Below are 23,150 nucleotides of genomic sequence, written 5' to 3'. Positions count from 1 at the left end.
GGTCTTATCTTAAAGGTTGAGTTTAGTCACGTTCTCCTAGTGAGTTTATTCACGTTTTCCTCGTTGTGATCGTGAGGTTGACGTGGAACTCGTGATAAGTCGTGTTCTTAATTAAGTTAATTTGTTAGTCCAGGGAGAGTAAATCTCCCTGGTAATAGGTTGCGTTTGACACCTTCTTGTTCCCAGAGGTAATTTAAGGTGTAAACAGGAGATACCCCTCATGTTTCGCAACCAAAAGCAATTTGGGGGGCGGTACTTGTGAACGCCTTTCTTCTTTAACTCTTGTGACCAAGATGTTGTTATGTAACGATCTTTAAAGGTGATTTTCTCTTAAGATACCCTTTCAGGCATAAATAATACTCGGAACCAAGGTTATTTGTGATTTTTATATTATCGATCTCGTTTCTGTTCTGGCCGATCTCAACCGTAAAGGTATGAAAATTAAGGTCGAAATTGATTTTGTAATTGCGTAAACAACTCGAAGGTGCATACTCAGTATGTGGGAACTGTAATACGTAGTCAAGCGTGATTCGCTTGTTGAGATGGTACGATGACGACACAAGACGATTGATGGCTTAGAAATGTCATCCGCAGTGTCACCTTCATAAGCGCAGACTTTAGTTTTCCCTGTCAGATAGGAGTTAGTCCCCGTTGTGACAACTTGAGAAGAAAAGAAATTAAAGAAGAATCAACCAAACCAACAACGAGTGTTAGAGAAATTACTTCTAACAAGCTGTCTGCGCCTGTGTAAGAGTGTGCAGCTATTAAGGTAACATACATGAGTGCCAAAGATCTTACTAAGTACAGAAAGCACTTTCAGAAAATCACCTTAAAAAAATTATAAATGCGTGGAAGCAGTAATATTTACAAATGTCTGAGTCAGACTGACATGTGCTAAGTGTGCGATGCATAATACGAGCGATGCTGTGGCAAATTCGTTCGAGAGCAAAGTTAGATGTTGCGGCTATTTCAATACAATTTAGTGTTTTGTTGATGAACTGAAGCGCTGATAGCTTGCTGAGTAAATGTGTTTCAATTTTAAGCTACTCTCGCAAGGCAAATAACCTCGTGATTTGACAGAATGGCGCAACACGCTCTTCAGCAAGGTTAATAGCAGATGGAGGGAACAAAGGAAATCTGCGTATTCCTTCTTTACTTTGGTGACATAAAGTCATATCTGACTGAAAACCTTGAGAGATTTGCATTATTCTTCATGATATTTATCAGCCATTTTCCTTCACTCTGTGCAGTAGTTGCTCAACATTGGATTTTGTTTTTATCCCGGGGAAAATGCACCGCTCAAGTCTTCTTTTGCTGAATTGTGTTCTGGTGATAAGTCTCACCCAAGGATCCACGAGTTTTAACAGGTAATTCCAGTCACATCCAATTCTTTTCAATTAAAAAAAAAGCTTTGCTGGTTTTCAATCGATTGTTAAGAGGTTTGCTACGTCAGGTACACGGATGGTCACCTGTATTGCAGTGTTCTCTATTCGCGTTTTCACTGTTCGCGTACAATCGGTTGTCTTAGCTTCTTGTCATCATGCATATAGGCACTGAATGACGCAGCAGAAACGAGGCTAATAAATACTCGCTAGTCGTAAGTACATTTTTTTAGAGCATTTTATAAACTCCTATATAAAACCAAATTTAATTCGTCCCCAGCCGAACTGATTTCGACAATCTGTGTCAAAACATCTGGAATTCAGCCGGAAGCAATCTGAAAATCGGTCAAGAAATAGTTCTGTATTCTGGAAGAAAGGCAAAACCTTTAATCACTTTAACAAAACAAGGAAAGGCAAAAGTACACACGGATGTTTTTGTTAAATTTCAAGGTGAGTTTTCAGCGCTTCATTCTTAAATTTTAGCTTTTACTGAGAGCATGTGTAATAGGGAGAAAGGTGTTGTACATCTGATTTCCGAATGATTATTTTCCAATTCAGGACGGGTAGGTCAATACCCTGACTGTAGGTAGATGATTTCCGCTGACCTTCTCACAAAAACAGTCTAAGAGAAGTGTAAACAACGGAAAGAGAACCCCTCCCCAAGAAAAAGGGAGAAAAGATGATGCCTAAGATGCAGGTCTAACCATTTTCTCTCGATATCTCACATTTCTTACAGGCGTACCTTCCGACGGAATTTTGAAAGTTAATTGTAGCTTGGGTGCAGGAAAGGGTTACTTTAGAAAGGTTCTTGACGAGCTAACGGTAGTTGGGGGCACACCACTAATATTCAGTATAACTAGTTACGACAGTTACTTTTTGTCATCTTCTCTCTCTCTCTCTCTCTCTCTCTCTCTCTCTCTCTCTCTCTCTCTCTCTCTCTCTCTCTCTCTTATTTAGTTATTTTTTGTTTTACGGGGGGAGGGGGGGGGGAACGGGGAATGGGTTGGTGCGCGTGTTTTATGCGCCGGAGAACCACCCTTTACCCTTCAGACAAAGTGAGTATCTTTTTGAAGGAAGTCAAATGGTTTTGTTTGATTTGTGTATTCCAAAGCTTTGTTAGACAACTACGAAGCAGACGAAAATCTTCACGAGAAGCCATCTGTTACCAAACAACGAGAGGAAGATGCTTTTATCGACGCCATCATCAAGACCAATAGAGGACCAATGCAGATTGTTTTCGACTATCTAAGAAAAAAAGGGAAAGTTTCTATGAAGGTTTGGGAGAAACTGGCTGTCTCTTTTATTCAGATTTATCTAGGTTTTAAAATTACGAGCAGTAGGAGTCGGTGATGAAAACTATTACGGGAGAGGAAATTTTACATTTTACATGGCACATAACGCTGGTTGATGTTCGTAAGTGGTTACAAAAGAAATCGTCGTGAAATAAATTTGGTCAAAAACCACTACTAATACGGTAACACCGTAGAACTAAACTTTACGCAAAATCCTCGAAAGGCGACTTTCCATCTGTAAGCGCTGTTACTTTGCGCACGAAGTTATCGTGCAAAAATCATGTCTTTCAAATTTGGAAATGTCCGCCGCGCGTAAGTTGCACGCGTCATGCTAGTTCTGTTTTCATCATAACATGTTTGCTCACAATGCAAGAATTATTTTTTAATCTTTACATTTTTTCAGTGTATTGATCAATTTAAGCCCGTCCTGAAGGAAATGTGGTTCGAAAAATACTCTAAGAGAGGACGGGGCCTAAAATCTTCTGGTTTTGAACACACGTTTGTTGGTATGTATCAATCTTAGCCTTCTAGTGTGGTGTTCTTGACAGTAACAAGATTTAAAGATGCGCTGTAAAGATGATTTGCGGAACCAAACTCATTATTATCTCTTTAGGGCATTCCTTTGACTTCAGACGCAGTAGAACTTGCTCTGATGGCATTTTTTCCAAGCTTTATCCATTGTTGTTCATCATATGTAGATAATAAGATTTTAAAGTAAAGTCTGTGGGTCTCAACTCTATTGTTTAGGAGTATCACCACCTTGTAGATATCCATACAAATCCTCAAAATATTACCAAAAATACATTTATGGGTATTCACTTTTCATTGTTCTTCTTTAAATAGGAGAACTGGGGTATAGTAGAGGCAGTAATACTAAGATCACCAAAGGCTTCCACAACTGGTTCCAGTTTCTTACGGAGCGGACATTAGGAAGATTGACATATCACCCTCCTCTTATTTCCAAAGATGTTTCTGTTGAGGTAAGTTCCTTACTTTAATTATCTTTGAAACAAAACTTTCTTTATTTGTTGAATTTCACTCGTCAGTTTTAATTTATCAGTAAGCCTTGACTTAATGCACTCGACCCAGTCTTCCCAGTTTAAATTCGAACATTGAAGCTAGCCAATCAGATTTTCGTTTCCTACTTTTGTTTTCAGCCGGCCTTAGTAAGAGCGAGGTTCCAATGGAAGGGGAAAAGGAAGCCTCCAGGCAGCAGCTTTTTCGTGGGCACCAGTCCTGATTTTGAGATGGCTTTGTATACAGCTTGCTTCTTCGAGGGAACTAACTGCTCGTGTAAACTTAACGGGAAACAGCTAAGTTTCAAAACTATTAAGTTCTATAATAAAAGGAACATCCTCACAGCATACCCAACAGTTTGAGAAAAATGCGTCAGTGGGTACCCTGGTAGCGTCTTAGTCAGTCATTTTCCATGGCAAGAAAAGAATGTGAATAAAAATAAATGTCATTTAAGTGTCAAATTAAGCAAATGTTATCCATCATTCTAGTAACATAAATCATTCACATCGAGTAATTATGCAACCGATAAAATTTGCATGAGTTGGTCTTCAAGAGCAACATCGCGGTAGAAAAATAAAGTGCGACGCTGCTGGTATTGTTAGAGGTATGCTCATGAACGGAAATCTGTGGTTGATTTTGACAGTTTGCCCTCTCTACTCTCCCCTCCCCTCTGTGTAGTCGTTTGCGCTCGTCGTTCGCTATATCGTGTTATCATAAGCATTTCCTTAATCCCACAGTGCCATGCGATGATGTTCGGAGCATAATGAAGTAATTTTCATTCGTTTCGTTTCCTTGTAATAGGTCAAGGAACTTTACCGACCTAACCGTTTGCAAAATTAGAACAAACTTCGTCTTGATAAATTGAGGTTTTTTCGCTGTAGGTATTTTTTATAGATTGACTTCAATATTTAATTTTTTTTTTCATCTTTGTTGGTGTTAGCATGTCTTAAGAAATTGACATTTTATGTCGGGGCGGGGAGGAGTGGTGTAGTATTTTTGAATGTTTGAGAGCCATGCAGCTCAGAAATTGGAATATCATGATTATGAACAATGAACTAGTCCACCATTTCTTTTGATCAGAAAATAGAACAATAGCTGAGCACATGTGCTTAAATTTCTGTGATTTTTCTTTCCATCTCCAACACAAGGATCACATTCGAAGTCCTCATGGATAGTTTTCATCGAACTTTGATCTTTAATACTTAGAATAAAACTCTATCTTTTGGTTGTCAGGTAATAAAAGCTTTAACAACAATATACAACTGAAGAAACCAGTAACTCGCAAGAATTTACAGACACAGCGATCCATTTGCCCTATTTTATTGAACACTTGCTCTAAAGTTTAGATACAGACGTTTCTATGAAAGACATTAAGCTGCAAGCTACAAAATCTCCGTCAGGTCGGTGCTGCTGTGCAGGATCAGCCGTCATTATATGGCAAGCCTGGGAACCAAACGGGAGAAAACCGTTCAAACTATCATCAAAATTCAAGTCATTAATTTTAAGATTCTTTGCAGCTGATGAACTTTTTCAACTTCGTTCACTTCACTTTCGGTAATGTATAGGTACTTTCAGGAGAAAGTTTCCAGGTAGTTCCCGACAGGGGGTAACTGTTCCTGTTGTCGCGATTACCGACAACAGTCCTTCTCAGGACTACACTCACCCGGACGATCAAACTACACTATTACATGTTACCCCCGTGTTCAAACCATTTACTGTGATACGTATACTCTAAGGCAATTGTGGTGGAGGGTCAGTATTTCGGAAATGTGAGTCATAATTAGCCTGTCAGCTTCGGTAAAAACAAACGAGAGGAAGGTGCAAACGCGTTCAAACGCGCTGATCGCGTTTACTTTGCGTGATTCTGCCAAGTCTTTAAAGATTAAAGAAAGATTAAAATTTGTCTTGAAACTTCACCACACGTTTTTTCCAACTCAGTCAAAAAACGAGCAAACAGAGAAAACTGACGCAAGATGCGTATATGTTTTCGATTGATGTGAAATGAGAGATGAATGAAATGCTAACCTCTACCAGCGGAGAAACACATCCAGTTACTCCAAAGTAGCATCTCTTTTGCCATGCACAACCCATTCACAGCAGCTGTAACCAGATTTGCTGCAGGAACCGGATCGACGGTTGTAGCTTCCATAACCGTCATCATAACAGGTGGGAACGCAATCATAGGCACATGATGGTGCTCGCTTTTCCTCCTTAATCTCCCTTTTGCCATGTACAACCCATTCACAGCAGCTGTAACCAGATTTGCTGCAGGAACCGGATCGACGGTTGTAGCTTCCATAACCGTCATCATAACAGATGGGAACGCAATCATAGGCACATGATGGTGCTCGCTTATCCACGCCAGCAAACATGCGTTTCAGCGGATTTGCTATGAATGTACAAAAGAAATCTTACTATTTCTTAACAGAAAAGCGGATTTATGTAACCATGTCCAGCCTAGCTAGAACACCACCCCACCCATTTCCAGGTTAAAACTCTCCTAAAAAATTCGTGCGGGGGTATTTCGCCTTGAGTTACAAACCCTTACTCGTAAAGGAGTCATCTTAGTTGAAAGGTTAACCTTTGACATATTTTCCACAAAAAAGGACATCCTTTTTAATTACGAGTAGTACCACACCACATTTCTAAAGCGTCTTGCAAAACCAAAGAAAAGACAAAATCAACTTTTAGGTGATAAACACTGAGCCCTCTAAACCCTATTCCCCCCCCCTCCCCCCCAGTTAACTGATCATGAATAAACCTTTGACTCAATTAGGTACTTAAAAAACGGTATTCTAATTATTTTTTCTGTATCTCAGGTTGTGAAATCTCTACCTTTCAATTATGTTATCCCTTTAGCCGTATACGGAAGGTGTTCCTTTGAGCGAAGAAGAGAAGAAGCCAATTTACTAATTTCATACCTCGTCTCGCTTTTTTAGAATATCGAAATCATACTTACATGGCACGCGACAGTTGACCACGTAGATGACGGCAAATAACACAATTATTTTTACAGACATCTTCAATCCTGTGTTCATTGAAAGACGAAAGAGTTAAGGAATAACGGTATACTGCAGTAACAAGTAATAGTGGTGTATTTATTAAATGATAAGAAGACTTTTCTTTTTTTTTTTAAGCTACCATCAAACAGCACAGGTCTTTGTTATCAAAGACTTCATTAAGTTATGAATCAGTTTAGTTAATCTAAAGTTAGGTTTGGAGACAGGGTGTTCAAGACTAAGTTCTTTATTTTTTCATAACTTTGTCGGGCATCGTGGTGCATTTTGCGGCTAAAATGGAGAACTTGGCGAGTTCACGAGTATTTTAGCCCCTTGAAATGAAAAGTAAGATGTAATCAATCGTGCGAAGCAGCCCATTACAATCAAGAAGCCATTGCTATAAGTCTGAGTCGGGCCTAGAGCGTATGCGCGCGAAGATAATTTCATATGCAGATTTACGACTTAAATAATAATGAATTTGGTAGTTTTAGGCTGTGGATTGAGTTCTTGTTGGTTATTGAAACAAGAGTTTGAGTAAAATTCCAAGAATCGCATTTTACCAACGAATCTATAATTTATGGGAAATTGTAATTTACAAATGTTTGGCACCAAAATTTATCATACCTGTAAAAATGCAATTGATACTCTCCCGCGTGCATATGTTAACCATAAATATACAGTTGTTTTCAAATTGTTGATTGTCAAGATCTTGGATAAAGAATTAAGTTTTCAGAACCCGTCAATTTTTCTTATAAAACTCACGAAAAGTATAAGGAAATTCGATTTTTGTTATTATTTTTTTACATCTCGAGACTCTCTGATGCCCGACTTGCTTCTATTCATATAAATAGCTATCTGCATAAATCATAGAACTTCAAGCGGGTGAAAAACGGCGGGAAACGTTTGCTGATTGTCAAAATCTTGGATAAACAACTAAGTCTTCAAAACCCGTTAATTTTTCTTGCGAAACTCACGAAAAGTATAAGGAAATTCGATTTTTGTTATTATTTTTTTACATCTCGAGACTCTCTGATGCCCGACTTGCTTCTATTCATATAAATAGCTAACTGCATAAATCATAGAACTTCAAGCGGGTGAAAAACGGCGGGAAACGTCTGCTCTTCCTCGTTTTAGAAATTAAAGCTTTATGATAGCTGCTTTTTTGAACCGGTTGTTTTGAGAAAAGAGAGTTAGAACGAATCGATCCATTTGATGCCGTTCATCGTTCGATAAACTTGGAAAAAAAAACCACATAGTTATTATTCCTTCTCACATGGTCGAGTCTGCAGAGAGTCAAGTGAAGAGAACTACTCATCGCTAAAGGCGGTAAGTTTCTAAAGAAACTGTAGTGCTGCGTCGTTGAAAGAGTATAACAAGGTAATTCGGTATTATCAACTGGGTTGATAACGTAAATCTCTCGCTCTGACGAAGGGCTAACCCTGAGAAAGGGCTTACGCTTGAAAGGTCACCTTTGGATACAGAGGCCAATCTACAAATTACATCCTCGCTACTTGAAATAAAAATTCAACCAGCAAGGTCACGTTGGTTAAAGAGCTTATGAGCCTAACGTCGTATCTTACCTTATCTAGTGGAGAGCAATCAGCGACAAATCTTGGATTAGATTAAAACACTTCAACTTTAGCAGGTTTATGCCTTCTGCGAGGGGTTGTTGAAATGCATAGAAAATTTGCTGTGAGGTGCATCTTATAACAGGCTGAAAACAAGTGGTTCATTCATTGCGATAAAGCTAGGCTCTCTCATTGGTAAGAGAGTTGACGCCATTGTTACGATTGCCCGATTACTGGAGATAAGACATGGCGGGTTTCATTTTGGGCGGACGTAAGTTACAGAAGAAAGGACCTCTATGGGTCAGCAACGATCCCTGAACAAAGAATCACGGTGGCGCCTAAACGGATGTGCATTTGATAATGAAGGCTCATCACTTCGCTTTGAAATTGTGTGGAATTTTGTCGGTGAGCGTAAGGAAACAACTTTTAAAAGCGATGCCTTTTTTTTTTCACTGGTCCGGAGGTGGGCTCTTTAACATTATGATTTTTGGACATTAACTTCACCACATTATCTCTGTGATCCGTTCCGCCGCACTTAGCCTGAAGCGACAACAGTCCAGATCCTTCTTATGTGGGCATTCAACCGCTATTCTGCGATCTGCAAAACTCAAGGAATTATTGCAAATTCTAAAGAAAGTGTCGTGCTGCGTCGGTGAGGAAGTATAACAAGATGATTTTGATTTTATCACGTAAGTTGATAGTATAAATTGGGCACCAAAAAGAGTTTGAAAGCTGAGGTTTCGAGCGTTAGCCCCTTGTCAGAGCTTTGAAACTCTTTACGGTGGCAAATTGACATCATCAACTCAGTTGATAAGACCTTAATTATCAAGCAATTATCGTTCGGAAGAAAAATCATCCCCTTGGGAAATGATGTTGAAGCGCTACTTTCTTTCAGATATCTTTAATTTCGCATCAGTGATAAAATAGATGACGCCTCATTACATTCGAAGTAAGGAACTCTAAGAGAAACATTATTTTTAGGTCGCGTTTAGACACTTGTAGCCTTGTTTACTTAGATAATTAGCTGAGCACTCAGTTCTACAATTATTAACATAGACGAGGTTATTATTGAAATCACATAAATCGTTATGGGAGTGGTTTCCAAAGAAACTTTAGTGCTGCGTCTGCGGAATAGTATAACAGTGTAATTTGGTATTATCAACTAAGTTGATAACGTAAATTGTCCACAGTTAAGAGTTTGAAAACTGACGTTTCAAGCGTTAGCCCTTCTTTAGAGCGATTGAAGGAATTGTAGGTTGTGTGTGTGTGTTTATATGCAGAAAATGGAGCTGCGCTATTGGTGGGAATATGGTCACGAGAAAACAAGAATAAATTGGTTGAATGAAAAGCGCTCGTTGATACTGTGACCACGGTATTCATTCGCTCTGAGGAAGGACTAACGCCCGAAAAGTCAGCCTTCAAGCTCTTAACAGTGGCCAAGTTACGTTATCATCTCAAGCAGTTCAATGAGCCTAAGAAAAATTTTTTTCCGATGGAACCCTGCACTAATGATTAAGGGTGTTATGGGATGCAACCGATACTTTTGCTATTGCGAGTGCTTATTCATTGTTTTCCTTCTCTCCCTCTCTTTTTCTCTTTCTTAGTTCCCCGCAAGAGCCTCTAAGTTCCCCGTGCGAGCCTTTTACATGCCTATGAACACGTAAGAAGTGCTCAACTAACAACACGTCTCCTTTGAGTTGATAGTAACGCATCTGAGTAGAGGGGGACATGGTTCTATCCCCAAAACAACTCAGCAACAGCACACCTACCCCTCCCTTAACCTGACATTGACCTTAACATTTTATTAGTGGACTGTCATTGGGTCAGGGGAGGGGTAGGTGCGCAGTTGCTCACATACTGACATTGGTCCGACTTTTGTATATGTGGCTCATGTTTGTGCGTCAAAATGATTTAAAAATAATAGTTAAAGTTCGATTGATTCACATCAAGTTCTTTCTTATTATTTTTATTAGAGAAATACTACATGTCTCTTGCATTATTCTGTTTTATTCCTTCAAAGTCGAGTCCTACCAATTTGAACAACCGAACCGTATCCTACCAATACTTAAAATTGTAATATACTTTCCAACGCTTTAGGTATTTTCAGATCTAGAACATTCCTAAAAATAGAGCAATATACTAAGCTATAAGATCCCCTTAAATGACTACGAGATTTCCATTTTCTAGCAAAAATCGAATTTTGCGTATGACTTGATTTGTTTCCCATCTCTGAGGCCGCCAGACCGCATCAACAGGTAAATCCAAAGTTGAGTTACAAACAAAAATGTGAATGATTTTCTATCGGTATTCCTTTGGTGATTTAACATCGATGTTTTGCGTAGGAAATGCAAGGAAATGGACGGCGTTCTAAAACGTTTGGGAAGCGAATGTTTTTGTTCATTGAATCTTTGGTTCCAAACCCTTCACCTTTGTCACAGCTTGATCAAGGTTCCTGATTTTTTTGGCCACAAGGCGCTGTCTAACTCCACATCTTGGTCTTGGTGTGATAATGATGATAGAGACCTGGGTGTCTCAACCTTTCCACCTCTATGGGCAACATTAATACACGATCAAGTAGGTCCCAGTCTTCCCCGCCCCATTTGAATTTGTACTCTTCGGCATTCATACCTGAGGATAAAATAGTATAATTCTCCGTTGTGTGATTTCGGACTACACATGACTAGTACATTCCAAATCATATTTTTAAGAGTCTTCAATCATGAACACGACAAGGAAGTCATGTTCCCAGGAATATTTGGTACGATGGCCTCAAATTTTAGTTTTTGATGTATAGATTTTTTGATTTTATTTTTAAATCTTATTTTTTGATATGATCAATTTTTGATTTTTTGGTCGTGTACCATTAGGAGAACGGTCTTTTCGCGTTTATAACAATAAAAACTAAAGTTACTACCCACCTCCAAACTTTTCCCAGTCTGATTTATAAATAGCAAGAAGTCCATACCCATCTAGTTGCCAAAATCCTTTATGGTCTACAGAAGAACTTTGGCAATCAAGACGGCCAACAATAGGAAAATAAGCTAGTTTTCCGGCTATGGTGTTCTAAGGAAAGTAGAAGAGATAATAAATGTAAAATATAACAATTACCAAAAATAAGGCTGCCAGACTTTCAAGGGAAGCAAAACCGTAATGTTTCTCTTGCTTCTCAAGTTTATATCACTGTTGCTGAGCTCGGTTTTATCCTCTCAGTGAGACAATCTCTTCTTCTACATATTTTGCCTCGAAAGTGGTCATCTTTTTTCAGATTGTAATATTTACTTTCTCAAGCTTTTTTTTCTGACCCAAGTTTCATTAACAGCTTTTTTTACCAGACCTAAGAAAAAAGATTATATGAAAATGCACACATTCCCTTGCACTTGCACTTGCATTGCACATAGACCAGCATCACAGACCCCTTTTTAGCTCCTTAACTGCTATAACTGCCAATTGCAAACGAATGACTTACCATTCTGACGCTGTCCATGATGTCTGGGGGCACATCAATGTGTAGATCATAAAGAAAAATTATATCATTAGCATTTGGAACTTGTGCGACTGCCTTGTTTAGAGCAAGTGTCTTGTAGAATTTACCAGTCAGTGAAATAATAGTATGTCTACTATGCAGAAGAGGTGTGTTAAAAGCTTTGACCATATCGATGTCTTTACTTTCAAAATCGATGATTATAACGTGAAAGTTTGTATCTCCTGTCAATAAACTGGCAGCAGTGAGTTCATTGATGAAATGGTGCACCCATTTGCCTTGATCCTTGACAGGTAGAATGAAGTAGACCATGGCGCTGTTATTCCACTTCATTCCCTCAGGAAGACACAATTTTTCACTCTCCTGTGTACGATACACGTGTTCCGATAGCCGATATGATTTATTGTTGTGCGTTGAACCAAGCTCAAGGTTTAACAAAAAGCGATCACCTTTCTTGGGGTCTGGTTTATGAATTACTTTGTGAATTTTCTTCAAGTAATAATCCCTGACAAGCATAACGTGACAAGATAGTTTAGTAAAGATATGGAAATTAGTTGTTAGTAGTAATTAAATAACTTAACTTGTTTATTAAAATGATTCATAGATAGGGTCTCATTGGGGTGATGACTTTTACAGGTAACAGTATCAATTTGGCCACTTTACGGCTAACGGTTAAACACATTCCATTGTTTTCACCACAAATATTTTTTTGGCTGATTTTTTCCGCGACTATTGGTTTAAACTTGTCGATTTTTACGCCTGACTGCTAAATTTTTGGCCGTTTTACGGCCATCAGTTTACCCCAATGAGACTATTCAGTAAAACCTGAAATTTGCATAGATGAAACATCAGCCTGAAATTTCAGGACTGTCAATTTGAACTTTGGGGTTCCAAAGGGGTCCGCTGAAGGCTCCACCAAGGATGGCCTTGGCAAGGTGGGTTCCCTCCTTAAATATCTTTATTATATATGAAAATATCGTAAATAAAGCTGATAATTAGAGAGCTTAAAGCGTTAACGCCGAGGAAGAAGTCGATTTAAAAAGGGATTTTATGTTTTTCGTCAGAATTTAGTGAATGGTGGGATGTGTTTATCGTCTCTTACAGCACCACACTTCAACTTCAGCAAAACTGATGGGAGTAGCTTTGAGTTTTGAATGCATTGAAACTTAAATAATTTGCTTAGGGTTTTCCGTTCTCGGACCAGGCAAAGTTTGGTGATTTTACGTTGTTATTTTGTAGAGAACGGCTAAGAAATGTACAAAGTTTTAAAACGCACGTGCTATTGTTCCGCCCATGCCACGTCCTGCCTAAGGTCTCTAATTTGTCAAAACCACCGTTACCATGCTCGTCTATTGAAGGCAGAAATATCTAGTGTTTAAGATGAACAAATAAAACATTAAATGAAAAAGCGAGTTTTTGGTGAAATATCATGCAATGATATGAAATGAAATGCTCTTTAATAGCCGCAGACGTCTGTTTTTTGAACTAAGCACAATAGCAACATCATAGTTCCAAATCATGCAGGTTTCATAGTCACTCCTGAATTCTAAGTAAGTTTGAGAAACGTATGATCAAAGTTTAATCAGCCGCGGTTGGTTATTAAATCCACAGAGAAAAAAAGAAAAAGAAAGCACTCAATTTAGCTCTAGCGGCTTTTGAAATTGTATTCTGACCAATCAAAGCATATTTCAGGACAGGCAAGCAAACCCGCTGAAGATCGCAAACTAAGTATAAATTTTTTTTTTTGACGCCCGATGGCTTTTTCTCTCAAACAGTAAAGCATTCTATACACATTGATCGTGTTCACAGTTCCCTGAGTTTCACACTTATAACAAAGGTGGAAAGTTCTTAAATTATAATGACCTGGTCTACGATTTTTAAAAATTCATGAAAATCATTAAATCATACCAAATCAAACTGTGACTGTGACAGATTTCTTGACAGATCCCTGAATTTTTTCCTACACATGATTGCGGAGCTGTTCATCAAAAGGAAGATAAAACTATCAAACGGATAAACCGCTTTTCCAGCAATAATTAGATCTCAAATGTTCCCCGAATGTTGACAAAGTTGGAAATTACGCTTTTAAATTAAATTCTCTCCTACACAACACTGAGGTCTTAGTGAGGGTATGGCTTTTACGGCTAACAGTAAATATTTTGGCCATATTACGGCTAACGGTTAATTTCTTTCTATCAAAGTTAAGGCATCTTTTTTACAGTTAAGTTCTTTTACGATTAAAGGTGAAAATATGTCAGTCTTGTAATTGACCGCTTTGGTCACAAAAGAATGGAACAAAATCATTCTTCATCCATAATTCATCTGAGTCACTCATTTTTTAAGCACTCACTTGATGAATCAGGGTGAGAGCACATCACATCGGCAACAGCGAGGGCAAGAAAATATGTCAGTTTACAATGAAGCTTAATTATGTGCCCATTTCTTTATGAAAATTATTCATAGTTGGTCAATATATTCCTTCTTCGGTGTTTAGTCAGCTTTTTTACTTTCATAGCTCCCAAGTATCCTACTTCACGAAAAGGAATCATTGTGACTTGAATTGTGACTTGAATAAAATTTGGAATCTATCTAGTGTGCTTCGTTTTTTTTTTCGTTTTTTGTTTTAGTTGTTGCTGTTTTTTTTTATATATAAAACTAGAAACATGAATCGCCGAGCTTCCCGGATATTAAAAACAAGAAATACACGAACCAACATCGAAGTGGCAATGGTCGACTTAAGTCACGCAAAGAGTTAAAACGTGAAATTCTATCATATTATTCACACACATATTTGATGTGGCACAATGCAGAGAGAGTTGGGAAAACGGCTCAGTAAGGTTTTACTGTGTTAAACTTTGTTTACCCGAGGCTGTTTATCACATTTAACATCTAAGTGTGATTTCATCTTCTCCAATCAATCAATCAAACCAATGGCTATATTGCCACGGCAAAACGTATTTTGTGGCACAAAATAGCAGACGCCATGCCGAGTTTTTTGTTTTCATAAGATACTTAACAAGCGCGTGAAAAAAAAAAATTCAAAAACAATTGTTTACGCAAGTTCAACTTCTCAAAAATTTCTTCAATTATATTAAGTGCAATTGTCGAATTTTTCTATTTTGTGAAAATGTAAAATACGGCCGACTTCTTACCTCTCAAACTTTAATGCGTTAACAAAGCGGTCTACCACAAATTGGACTACATTGCCGTCAATCAACAGATTAGGAAAAGACCACTGGTGTTTTGGTCCACGATTTGACATGTCGGTACTGTCTTGGGGAAAAACGTTTGATCGTCTTGTATTCCACACGCCTTCGTACCGCTTCAGCTTCTTGCGGACCAGAAAACTGGGATTATAGGAGCAACTTGGAAATAAGTCAACATACTCTTGCCGGTTTAAGAGTGGAAGACGATTGAAGTCGTAAAGGCTGTATTTTTTTTGCAACGATGTATTGTCTCTTTTTCCCGCATGAACGGGAATCATTGATTCGTGAGTGTAAGGATACGTGGATAAATATTTCGAGGTTATTATTTCAAATGTCGTATTGTTGTAGGACCAATACACCGCTAGGTGAGCGGCGCCAGAACCTTGCTTCATTAAAGCCTCGACGTAATATTTCTTCCCAGCGAAGAGAGTGAATTCTTTAGAAATTTGTTCTGGATATTTTTTGTAGTCCCCTTCTTCGGTCCACGCCGACTGTCGAGGAGAATAAACACGTGCAATCATCTCACTGGAACCAGGGTCCTCATTTTGACTCAACCATAACTCAGATGTGTCATCCGATGATATGGCAAACTTATAGTCACCGTGTACTGCAGGATGAATGAATCCAAAAACTCTCTCTCCGTTATTTTTAGAACCACGTGCGTGAACATCATGAAAATCTGAGATGTACGAACGTGCGTCGGGAAAGTAAGGAAAATGAGGCCAGTTCCTTAACATTTCGACCGTCGTTCCACATATCTCAGTCCACATGTGGACTTCAAGGCGTCCTGGTGGTCTTGAAACAACATTCATAACTTGTACCTTGTCAGTAGTAACTGCCGCCGTCATCGGTGCTGTTGTCAAGTTAATGCTTCCTGTCGTTGGAATTTCGGCCATTATCGTCTGATTCCAGATTTGTTTCGTTGCTGAGGCTGTAGATAATAAATTATGTTCGTTGGCCGAAAATGAATAGGAAAGTCTTCTTGAAGGCGAAAGCAGCATTAGATAACCAATAAAAGGTAAACTTGCCACAATCGCACCCATAGTAAGACGACGTTTGCTGAATAACCTTCTTCCAAAAATCCGCCAAAGAGCCATCAGTGCACCTTCGTTACTGACTTGCTTTAGAAACGAAGCTTAGACGAGCTTGGTTTTATGTCTTCGAAACGTAACCGGATCCGTTACATTCACTTCACACTCTATCATTACTTGGTTACTACGTGAACCGCAACAAGATTTCGAAAAAACTTTTGTAAACAAAGGTGAACTAGATGGATAAAAAGAAACAAGAAAGCAAAAATTTGTCAACAATCAAATTGTTCATTAGCCACGGTATTTAGAGGCGGTATTTCTTTGATTTGTTAGTAAGTCTATTTCGATTGGTGACTACATCTACATTTCTAATCACCTCAGCAACTCCCAAATATTGTCCAAACATTGTAATAATTTGCATATAATATTCTCCAAGTACCTACAACTTTGCGATAAAATATAATGAGTCTATATTAGAAGTGCAGAAAGATACCAAATGTTTAAAGCGGAGTATTTCGTTATCCATAACAACGGAACTTCAACAACGATGATCAAGAAGGAAAGGTGAAAGTTCTAGGCTCGTTTTTTGAGGATATTTATTAGGTCCTCAGAATGGCCAACATTCAGAGTCCTAGATATTGACTAGCTCGAGTGTCTCTTTAAAATTCACGAAGCTTTTCGCGCATGATAATTGAATTTTAATCATCCTCTTTATTCCGCAAGTAGTTTTTTTAAGATAATTTGTTAAGCCTTTGTCTCTTTAAGAGGGATTCTTTTCCTTCAGCTGCGTTTGAGTTTTTGTTTATTTTGTTGACCATTTGCTACACCTTAACTAAGTGAACAACTTTGCCGAATAGGTGTCTCTTAGCTTAATCTTCTGATTAGTCAGTGACTAGCGGAGAATTTCAAGCGTCACTCAAGGTCATCACTTAGTCGAAGTCTACGACCCGTGTTTTGCTTATTTGAGACTCTAATAAACATGATCACGAATGTGATGATACAACTCTTTATGACATGATACGCTTCTTCACGTACCTGTTGACCTGTGATTAGCGTTCTGTATTCGCGGGCATCATCATCATCATTATTATCATTAGTATAATTGTTTTCCCCCATCAATGCAAAGTTCTGCAAAGGCAAAATTGAAGTACTTAAGTGTCTAGCTTTAAAATAACATGTTAACAGGATGAAGAGCAAGTCGCGTGATGCCGATTGAGCAGATTTAACATGTCTGAACACGTCAGTAATGGGGTCAAATGACATCAATCTTTGTCTGGCAATATGGATGTTTTATGAAAATTTGATTCACGTACGTTAAGGAATCGACTTATGAAGTTGATTAGATAAAGTTAACTTGTCTATCGTTAACTATTAACCTTACGCTTCCTATCGGCTTCGAGAGCCGATTTTGGCAAAATTTCCGCACAGCCCCATACTTTATCGTGCATGATATATGGGGCTTCATTATTCAGTGTATCACTAATAAGATGTACATACATAATGAAAAAAAATTCAGTTGATCAGTGATGAGCAAGTGGGCGGCGATGCATCCTTCTATCATAGCTATAAAGTAGAGCTAAGAATGACTCATTTTTTCGCTTCCTATCATTCGTTGCCAATTTCACTTGGCCTTCAAATAAATGAAGACTATTTTGATTGTAAGGGAAAGAAGTGTACGCCCGATCTTACCTTAAAAAGTCACTTCAGCAGAGGTCCAACACTGAAATAAAGGTTTACCTGGCTTAAACAAAACAAAGTTACCCATTAGAAAATTATCTTTCATTACTAATCGATCGAAGAGCGACCAAAGGTCGGACATGATATCATCGGCAATAACGCTTTCGTATGGCGTGATATGATCCAGCCGTTGAGACCACACGCGGCCCAAGCTCTAGCTTTGAGATGATCATCTTGCACAATAACCGTCATAAGGAAAGAAAAGCCCTTACTGATATTGATCCAGCCCGGAGATCTTCTTATGTACGTTGAAAACCTCGAAATGGACAACTGGTTAAAATGGGTTCTTTTCATCAAAGTAAACAGTCAGATAACAAGTGATACGCTGTGAAAGTAAGGTGAGGTATTTTTATTGAGAATTTGACGTATTGTTTTATTCTTTAGAGCAGTCGTAAATATCCTCATACAAACGCTGTAACTGTTATTGTGAAAGATGATCATCTCACAGCTGGAGCTTGGGCCGCGTATGGTGAAACCGGCGTAGCGTGATGAATAAGGGCTTGTTTACATGGAAGTTGGGGACCCCAGGTAGGTGAAACAGGGGTATGTTTACATTTTCTACATTTCTTAGCCTTCCCATACAGATAACAAGTGATACGCTGTGAAAGTAAATATTCTCATACAAACGCTATAACTGTTACTGTGTAAGATGATTATCTCACAGCTGGAGCTTGGGCCGCGTGTGGTGAAACCGGCATAGCGTGATGAATAAGGGCTTGTTTACATGGAAGTTGAGGACCCAGGTAGGTGAAACACGAGTGTGTTTACATTTTCTACATTTCTTAGCCGTCCCATGCAGAGTTAAAACGTGAAAACACAATTGTTTACGTCCTCTCAGCAATGAAACCTTGACGTTGATTCAGTCACGGTTTTACTTTGAACTCTACATTCACATGTTATGCCGAAGTGAACTATAAACGAAAATCTTTGAGAAAAAAAATTACGTTTTTTCGGCAACGTTTTACCACACGTCGCCGTAGTGACATCTTAAGGCTGGTTTTCACTTGCGACGGAGTCGTAGTCGGAGTCGTAATCAGAAGCGTAGAGCGATACGATCTAGTGAGAATCAAACTGACGGAGTCGGAAGCAGAACACCGACTCTGCCTATGACTCCGTCGCTTACGATCTAGTCAAAACTGCATCGCCGGAGTCGGAAGCGGAAGCGGAAGAATAAACCAATCACAATGCTCGATTTAAGGCCCGCGAAAGTACAAATTTTGGCGCCAAAGACAACATGGCGGACGAAGAGCAACTTGTGCTTTGGCTCTTATTAATCATTATTTTGCGCAGGCAGAGACAGTACAGGAATAATATCGTTCGAAAAAGAAAGTGATTTTGGGTTCGTGATATCTATCGACGTCGAGCAGCTTTGGGAGAGTATGCTAACCTCATCAGCGAACTACGGCTTCGTGATCGTGAATTCTACTTTCGGTAGTTTTCGAGTATTTTAACCGTTTAATTTCGTAATTTCGTAACGACTGGAAGAAATTACGCCGTTAGTTACTGGCGTAAAATCTTACATATATATATATATCACCGACTGGAAGAAATTACGCCGTTAGTTACTGGCGTAAAATCGTACATATAAGACAACTATGGTGGCCGAGAACTGCCAATAGAAAAATCCGCATTTTTGAAAGAAAATTGTTTTCTTTTTTATTTTGATTTACATTTTTTTTTATTTTTCAATTTATTTTTTTATTTTTAAAATAGAGTGAAAGTAAAATCAATTGAAATAAAAATAAAATAAAATAAAACCAAAGTAAAATAAAATAAAACCAAAGTAAAATAAAATGAAATTATTCGACCCAGCCGAGAGCTGCCACTACCAGCATGCATTGCGTGCGTTACTGTCACACGCTCGAGTTCATCATGGCCGATGCATGAAAGAGGCTCAATAAAAGGGTTAAAGCAAAGCGTACCAAAAAAAACCAGCCCAAGGACCATCGAAGGAAAGATGAACTGACAGTTCAACGTTTGTCAGCAGAAGTTTCTGGAAAGGCCCAAAAGTACACAAGGATTGGGCAAAGAGAGTTTGTTCCCTTCGACGAAACGGAGGAATTGACCATTGGTAATATCAAGAGCGCTTGTGAGAGGCATTTTCTACAAAAAATCGGAAAGAATCTCGTATGTGATATCTTAGCAGGAGAACAGGGCCCATCGTGCAAGACTCTTGCCCAAATACCGGACTTAAAGGTTGTATACGTCCGCTTCATTCCAGATCCAGCTGATGAAGGCGATGTCAACAGCACCCAGAATTCCACGAGAAAGAGGAAGGACGCAACTGGAGAGTCCTCGACTTATACCGAATTTAATCCTCCGCCGTCAAAATCAAGGTCAAGCCCCAGTAAACTTATGCATTCGAGACAGAAATTACCCACACAAGCAGCGGGCACAAAAAGTACGTATTACCCTCGAAGTTTATCAATTTCTGACATGATCAAACTTGGCAAAATCAACACAAATACCGCCACTACTATTGTGAGAATTTTCAGATTCGATATGGAAGTTTTGTCGTGGTCCAAAGTTCCAACCACTGTCGAGTTCTATGAGGATAAAGAGGCAATCGGAACTGGCGGATTCCGTAAAGCATTCAAAGCAACATCCAAACATCCAGAATTTGTTGCGACAACGTGGGTGATAAAGCACTATCTACCAAGTGCTTTAAAGTGCATCTCGGATACCGGTCAAACGAGCAACACAACCGCAAGGTTGTTCAGATGCATCTCCTAGCTAGGAATTTTTCTTCCATGCATCGGCCATGATGAACTCGAGCGGTGACAGTAACGCACGCAATGCATGCTGGTAGTGGCAGCTCTCGGCTGGGTCGAATAATTTTATTTTATTTTACTTTGGTTTTATTTTATTTTACTTTGGTTTTATTTTATTTTATTTTTATTTCAATTGATTTTACTTTCACTCTATTTTAAAAATAAAAAAATAAATTGAAAAATAAAAAAAAATGTAAATCAAAATAAAAAAGAAAACAATTTTCTTTCAAAAATGCGGATTTTTCTATTGGCAGTTCTCGGCCACCATAGAGCTGGTCAATGAATTGGGTACAAATAAACATCCAAGTGAATGATATATCTAAATTTAGATATATCTAAATTCTTCATTCACTTGGAAGTTAAAACTGTTACAGTACGTTGGCGAAGTTTGGACGACGGCCTTTCGCTTCTGTAATTTAAACATACCTGAGGAAAGTCCTGCTATCTTTTGCTACGTCTTCCCATGCGTTCTTTTTCGTATTATTATCTTTAAATTCTTGGCATGATTTATCGTAAAGTACCGGGAAACGTCTCACCGCCTCTGCAATTTTTTCGTCTAAGGAAGCCGCCATGTTGTTTGTCGAATTGTATTCGGAGGACCTGAGAACAAGCACTTTTATTGGTTTATTCTTCCGCTTCCGCTTCTGACTCCGACGATGCAGTTTTCACTAGATCGTAAGTGACGGAGTCATAAGCGGAATCGGAAGAAAATGGAAACGTTCTGATTCTTCCAACTCCGATTCCGTCGAGCTTATGACTCCGCTTACGACTCCGTTTTTTGATTTTCACTAGGTCATAAGCACTCTTACGACTCCGACTACGACTCCGACTCCGTCGCTAATGAAAACCAGCCTTTAAACTCCTATTACAAGTGCGATAACAACCACGAGAAGCCCGGGGTTGAGAGATTGTATGTAAACGCGGGCTATTTTTCACTGATTTTTTTCCACAGGCTGTAAATGTTTTCATAACTTTATCATTTGAATGTATTCTGTTTGACTGACTTGCTGTTTATTTAACATATGTTTGAACTCGTAAACAAATGTTCATAATTGTGGCAGGTATGCAGCTTTAAGATGTCAGGCTGGTTGCGTCCGGCAGCTGAGCAGCTGCCTCAAATGAATTATTGATTTATCTGCGTCTCTTTGTACGTATACTTTAGCATTTCTAAAAGATTTTTGCCGCACTTTGAGCCGGTTGTAAAATTTCGCTTTGGGTTCATTTAGAGACAATGGAAATACAATTGGAGCAATTAGCATTGTTTGAAAGTGATGAAATACTCTTTTCGTCGGTAAAGAGCGAGGGCCGCGTTTGCATATCAAAAGAGCCAGTACTAACTAACAATACTAACCAGTTCATTATGGCAGCCCGTGCAGCATTGACATGTCAGGCTGATAGCATCTGCTGAACTATTTCCTCAAATAAATCATTGATTCATCTATGTTTCTTTGTATGAATGTTAGAGCATTTCTAAAAATTAAAAGATTTTTGCCGAACTTTGAGCCATTTACCATTTAACTACAAAACTACATGCCTATCCAGATATGTTCGAATGCTTTATTTGTTTATTAAAATTGTGTTGCGTATTAACATCGGGCATCATTTTCCTGCATGCCACCTCGTGTCAAAAAAACAAACGTTCGATAAATGTTCGAAGATTCGAATAAAGTTCTATCTTAAGTCAGAGAAAACGTCAGTGTTTAGTACTTTGAATCTTTACAGCCACAATATTTCACACGCTATCTTTCTTCGTTCACTCGTCGTACAATTCAACATTTCCATTTGAGTTTCTCCAGCTAGAATAGGAATTGGTCGCTTATTATTTCAACCCCCCTTTTGACCAACTACGTTTCTAAACTGCCTTCGCCACATCAACTAACCAAAAGAAATACATAACCGTTGAAACGAATTTAGTCTTAAAAACGGTCTGAGTTCCAAGTTATTCACGTATTAATTACTAAACGTCAGAATGCTTTTTAATTACTTACTTTCATCTAAAATTTTCTTCGCGCAAGTCTTGTCTTCCCGACGATATGTAAAGCCGGTAGAACTGCAATTTGAACTTTAAAAATTTCGACGATTCCACTGTTTAAAAAAGCGGCTTTTACTTGGGGTAGAAGAGCACAGACACGTCATCACAATAGAATGTGCTGCGCATGAAATTAATCACCTCAGTAACTTTGAAACGTGAAAATGTGTGATGTGTGATTAGCTTACTTGCAGGTAGTGTGGAAGTGTGGAAGTGAGGAAGTATGCAAATACCAAATATGTAAAAGCCAAGAAAGCGTTCAGCAATTCATTTTATAGCTCATATCATCCTTTATCCAATTTCACGAGGTGTGAAATTAAAAAATCTATCGATCCACCAACGCAATCATAACCTTAGATTTCGTGTATGACAGAGTCTATGAAAATTTCTCAATTACATGCAATAATCTGAAATTACAGCTAGGACGGATATGACGTGCCAATTAAGGGAAAAATTAAAATAGTTTTAAGAAAAATTGAGATCTCACGAAACATAATATGATCCAATCGAATGACATTTCTTCCTTTCAAAGTGGAGGTTTCCATGGTTTCCAGTCTCTCTTAATTCCCAAAGAATACAAACGTCCTCGTCGATTGCCCAATGTTTAAACAGCATTTGAAATCCACCTGTACTAGCT

At 38.5% G+C, this 23,150-nt stretch overlaps 3 protein-coding genes across 4 annotated transcripts; 1 reads left to right on the top strand and 2 right to left on the bottom strand.

Annotated features, from left to right (window-relative positions):
• Positions 1-629: 629 nt before the first annotated feature.
• Positions 630-4,156, top strand: LOC113667714 (uridylate-specific endoribonuclease B). The gene is made up of 7 exons (XM_027183569.2): positions 630-769; positions 1,251-1,367; positions 1,663-1,832; positions 2,494-2,657; positions 3,078-3,180; positions 3,518-3,654; positions 3,832-4,156. Exons 2-7 carry the CDS (start codon positions 1,291-1,293, stop codon positions 4,051-4,053), a joined length of 873 nt encoding a protein of 290 aa, XP_027039370.2. The 5' UTR covers positions 630-769; positions 1,251-1,290; the 3' UTR covers positions 4,054-4,156.
• An 839-nt stretch (positions 4,157-4,995) lies between these two features.
• LOC113667724 (uncharacterized) lies at positions 4,996-8,412 on the bottom strand. The gene is made up of 4 exons (XM_089184715.1): positions 8,271-8,412; positions 6,651-6,719; positions 5,717-6,080; positions 4,996-5,134 (listed from the first exon to the last, which is right to left on the bottom strand). The coding sequence occupies exons 2-3, from the start codon at positions 6,709-6,711 to the stop codon at positions 5,743-5,745; spliced, it is 399 nt and encodes a 132-aa protein (XP_089040841.1). The 5' UTR covers positions 6,712-6,719; positions 8,271-8,412; the 3' UTR covers positions 4,996-5,134; positions 5,717-5,742.
• Positions 8,413-10,208: 1,796 nt separating this feature from the next.
• On the bottom strand, positions 10,209-22,627 carry LOC113667731 (beta-1,4-N-acetylgalactosaminyltransferase 3). 2 transcript variants are annotated; one of them, XM_089184684.1, is made up of 7 exons: positions 22,473-22,627; positions 17,666-17,717; positions 17,012-17,104; positions 14,892-16,211; positions 11,725-12,244; positions 11,177-11,321; positions 10,209-10,886 (listed from the first exon to the last, which is right to left on the bottom strand). In XM_089184684.1, the coding sequence occupies exons 4-7, from the start codon at positions 16,040-16,042 to the stop codon at positions 10,738-10,740; spliced, it is 1,965 nt and encodes a 654-aa protein (XP_089040810.1). In that variant the 5' UTR covers positions 16,043-16,211; positions 17,012-17,104; positions 17,666-17,717; positions 22,473-22,627; the 3' UTR covers positions 10,209-10,737. The 2 variants fall into 2 exon arrangements, with proteins under 2 accessions (XP_089040810.1, XP_027039388.2); XM_027183587.2 differs by having other exon boundaries at positions 17,666-17,713; positions 22,473-22,561.
• Between the last annotated feature and the right edge of the window lie 523 nt (positions 22,628-23,150).

This window comes from Pocillopora damicornis, chromosome 10, assembly GCF_964200805.1.
Source record: "Pocillopora damicornis chromosome 10, jaPocDami1.2, whole genome shotgun sequence".
NCBI lineage: Eukaryota > Metazoa > Cnidaria > Anthozoa > Scleractinia > Pocilloporidae > Pocillopora > Pocillopora damicornis.
This window is presented reverse-complemented; position numbering and strand designations above follow the sequence as displayed.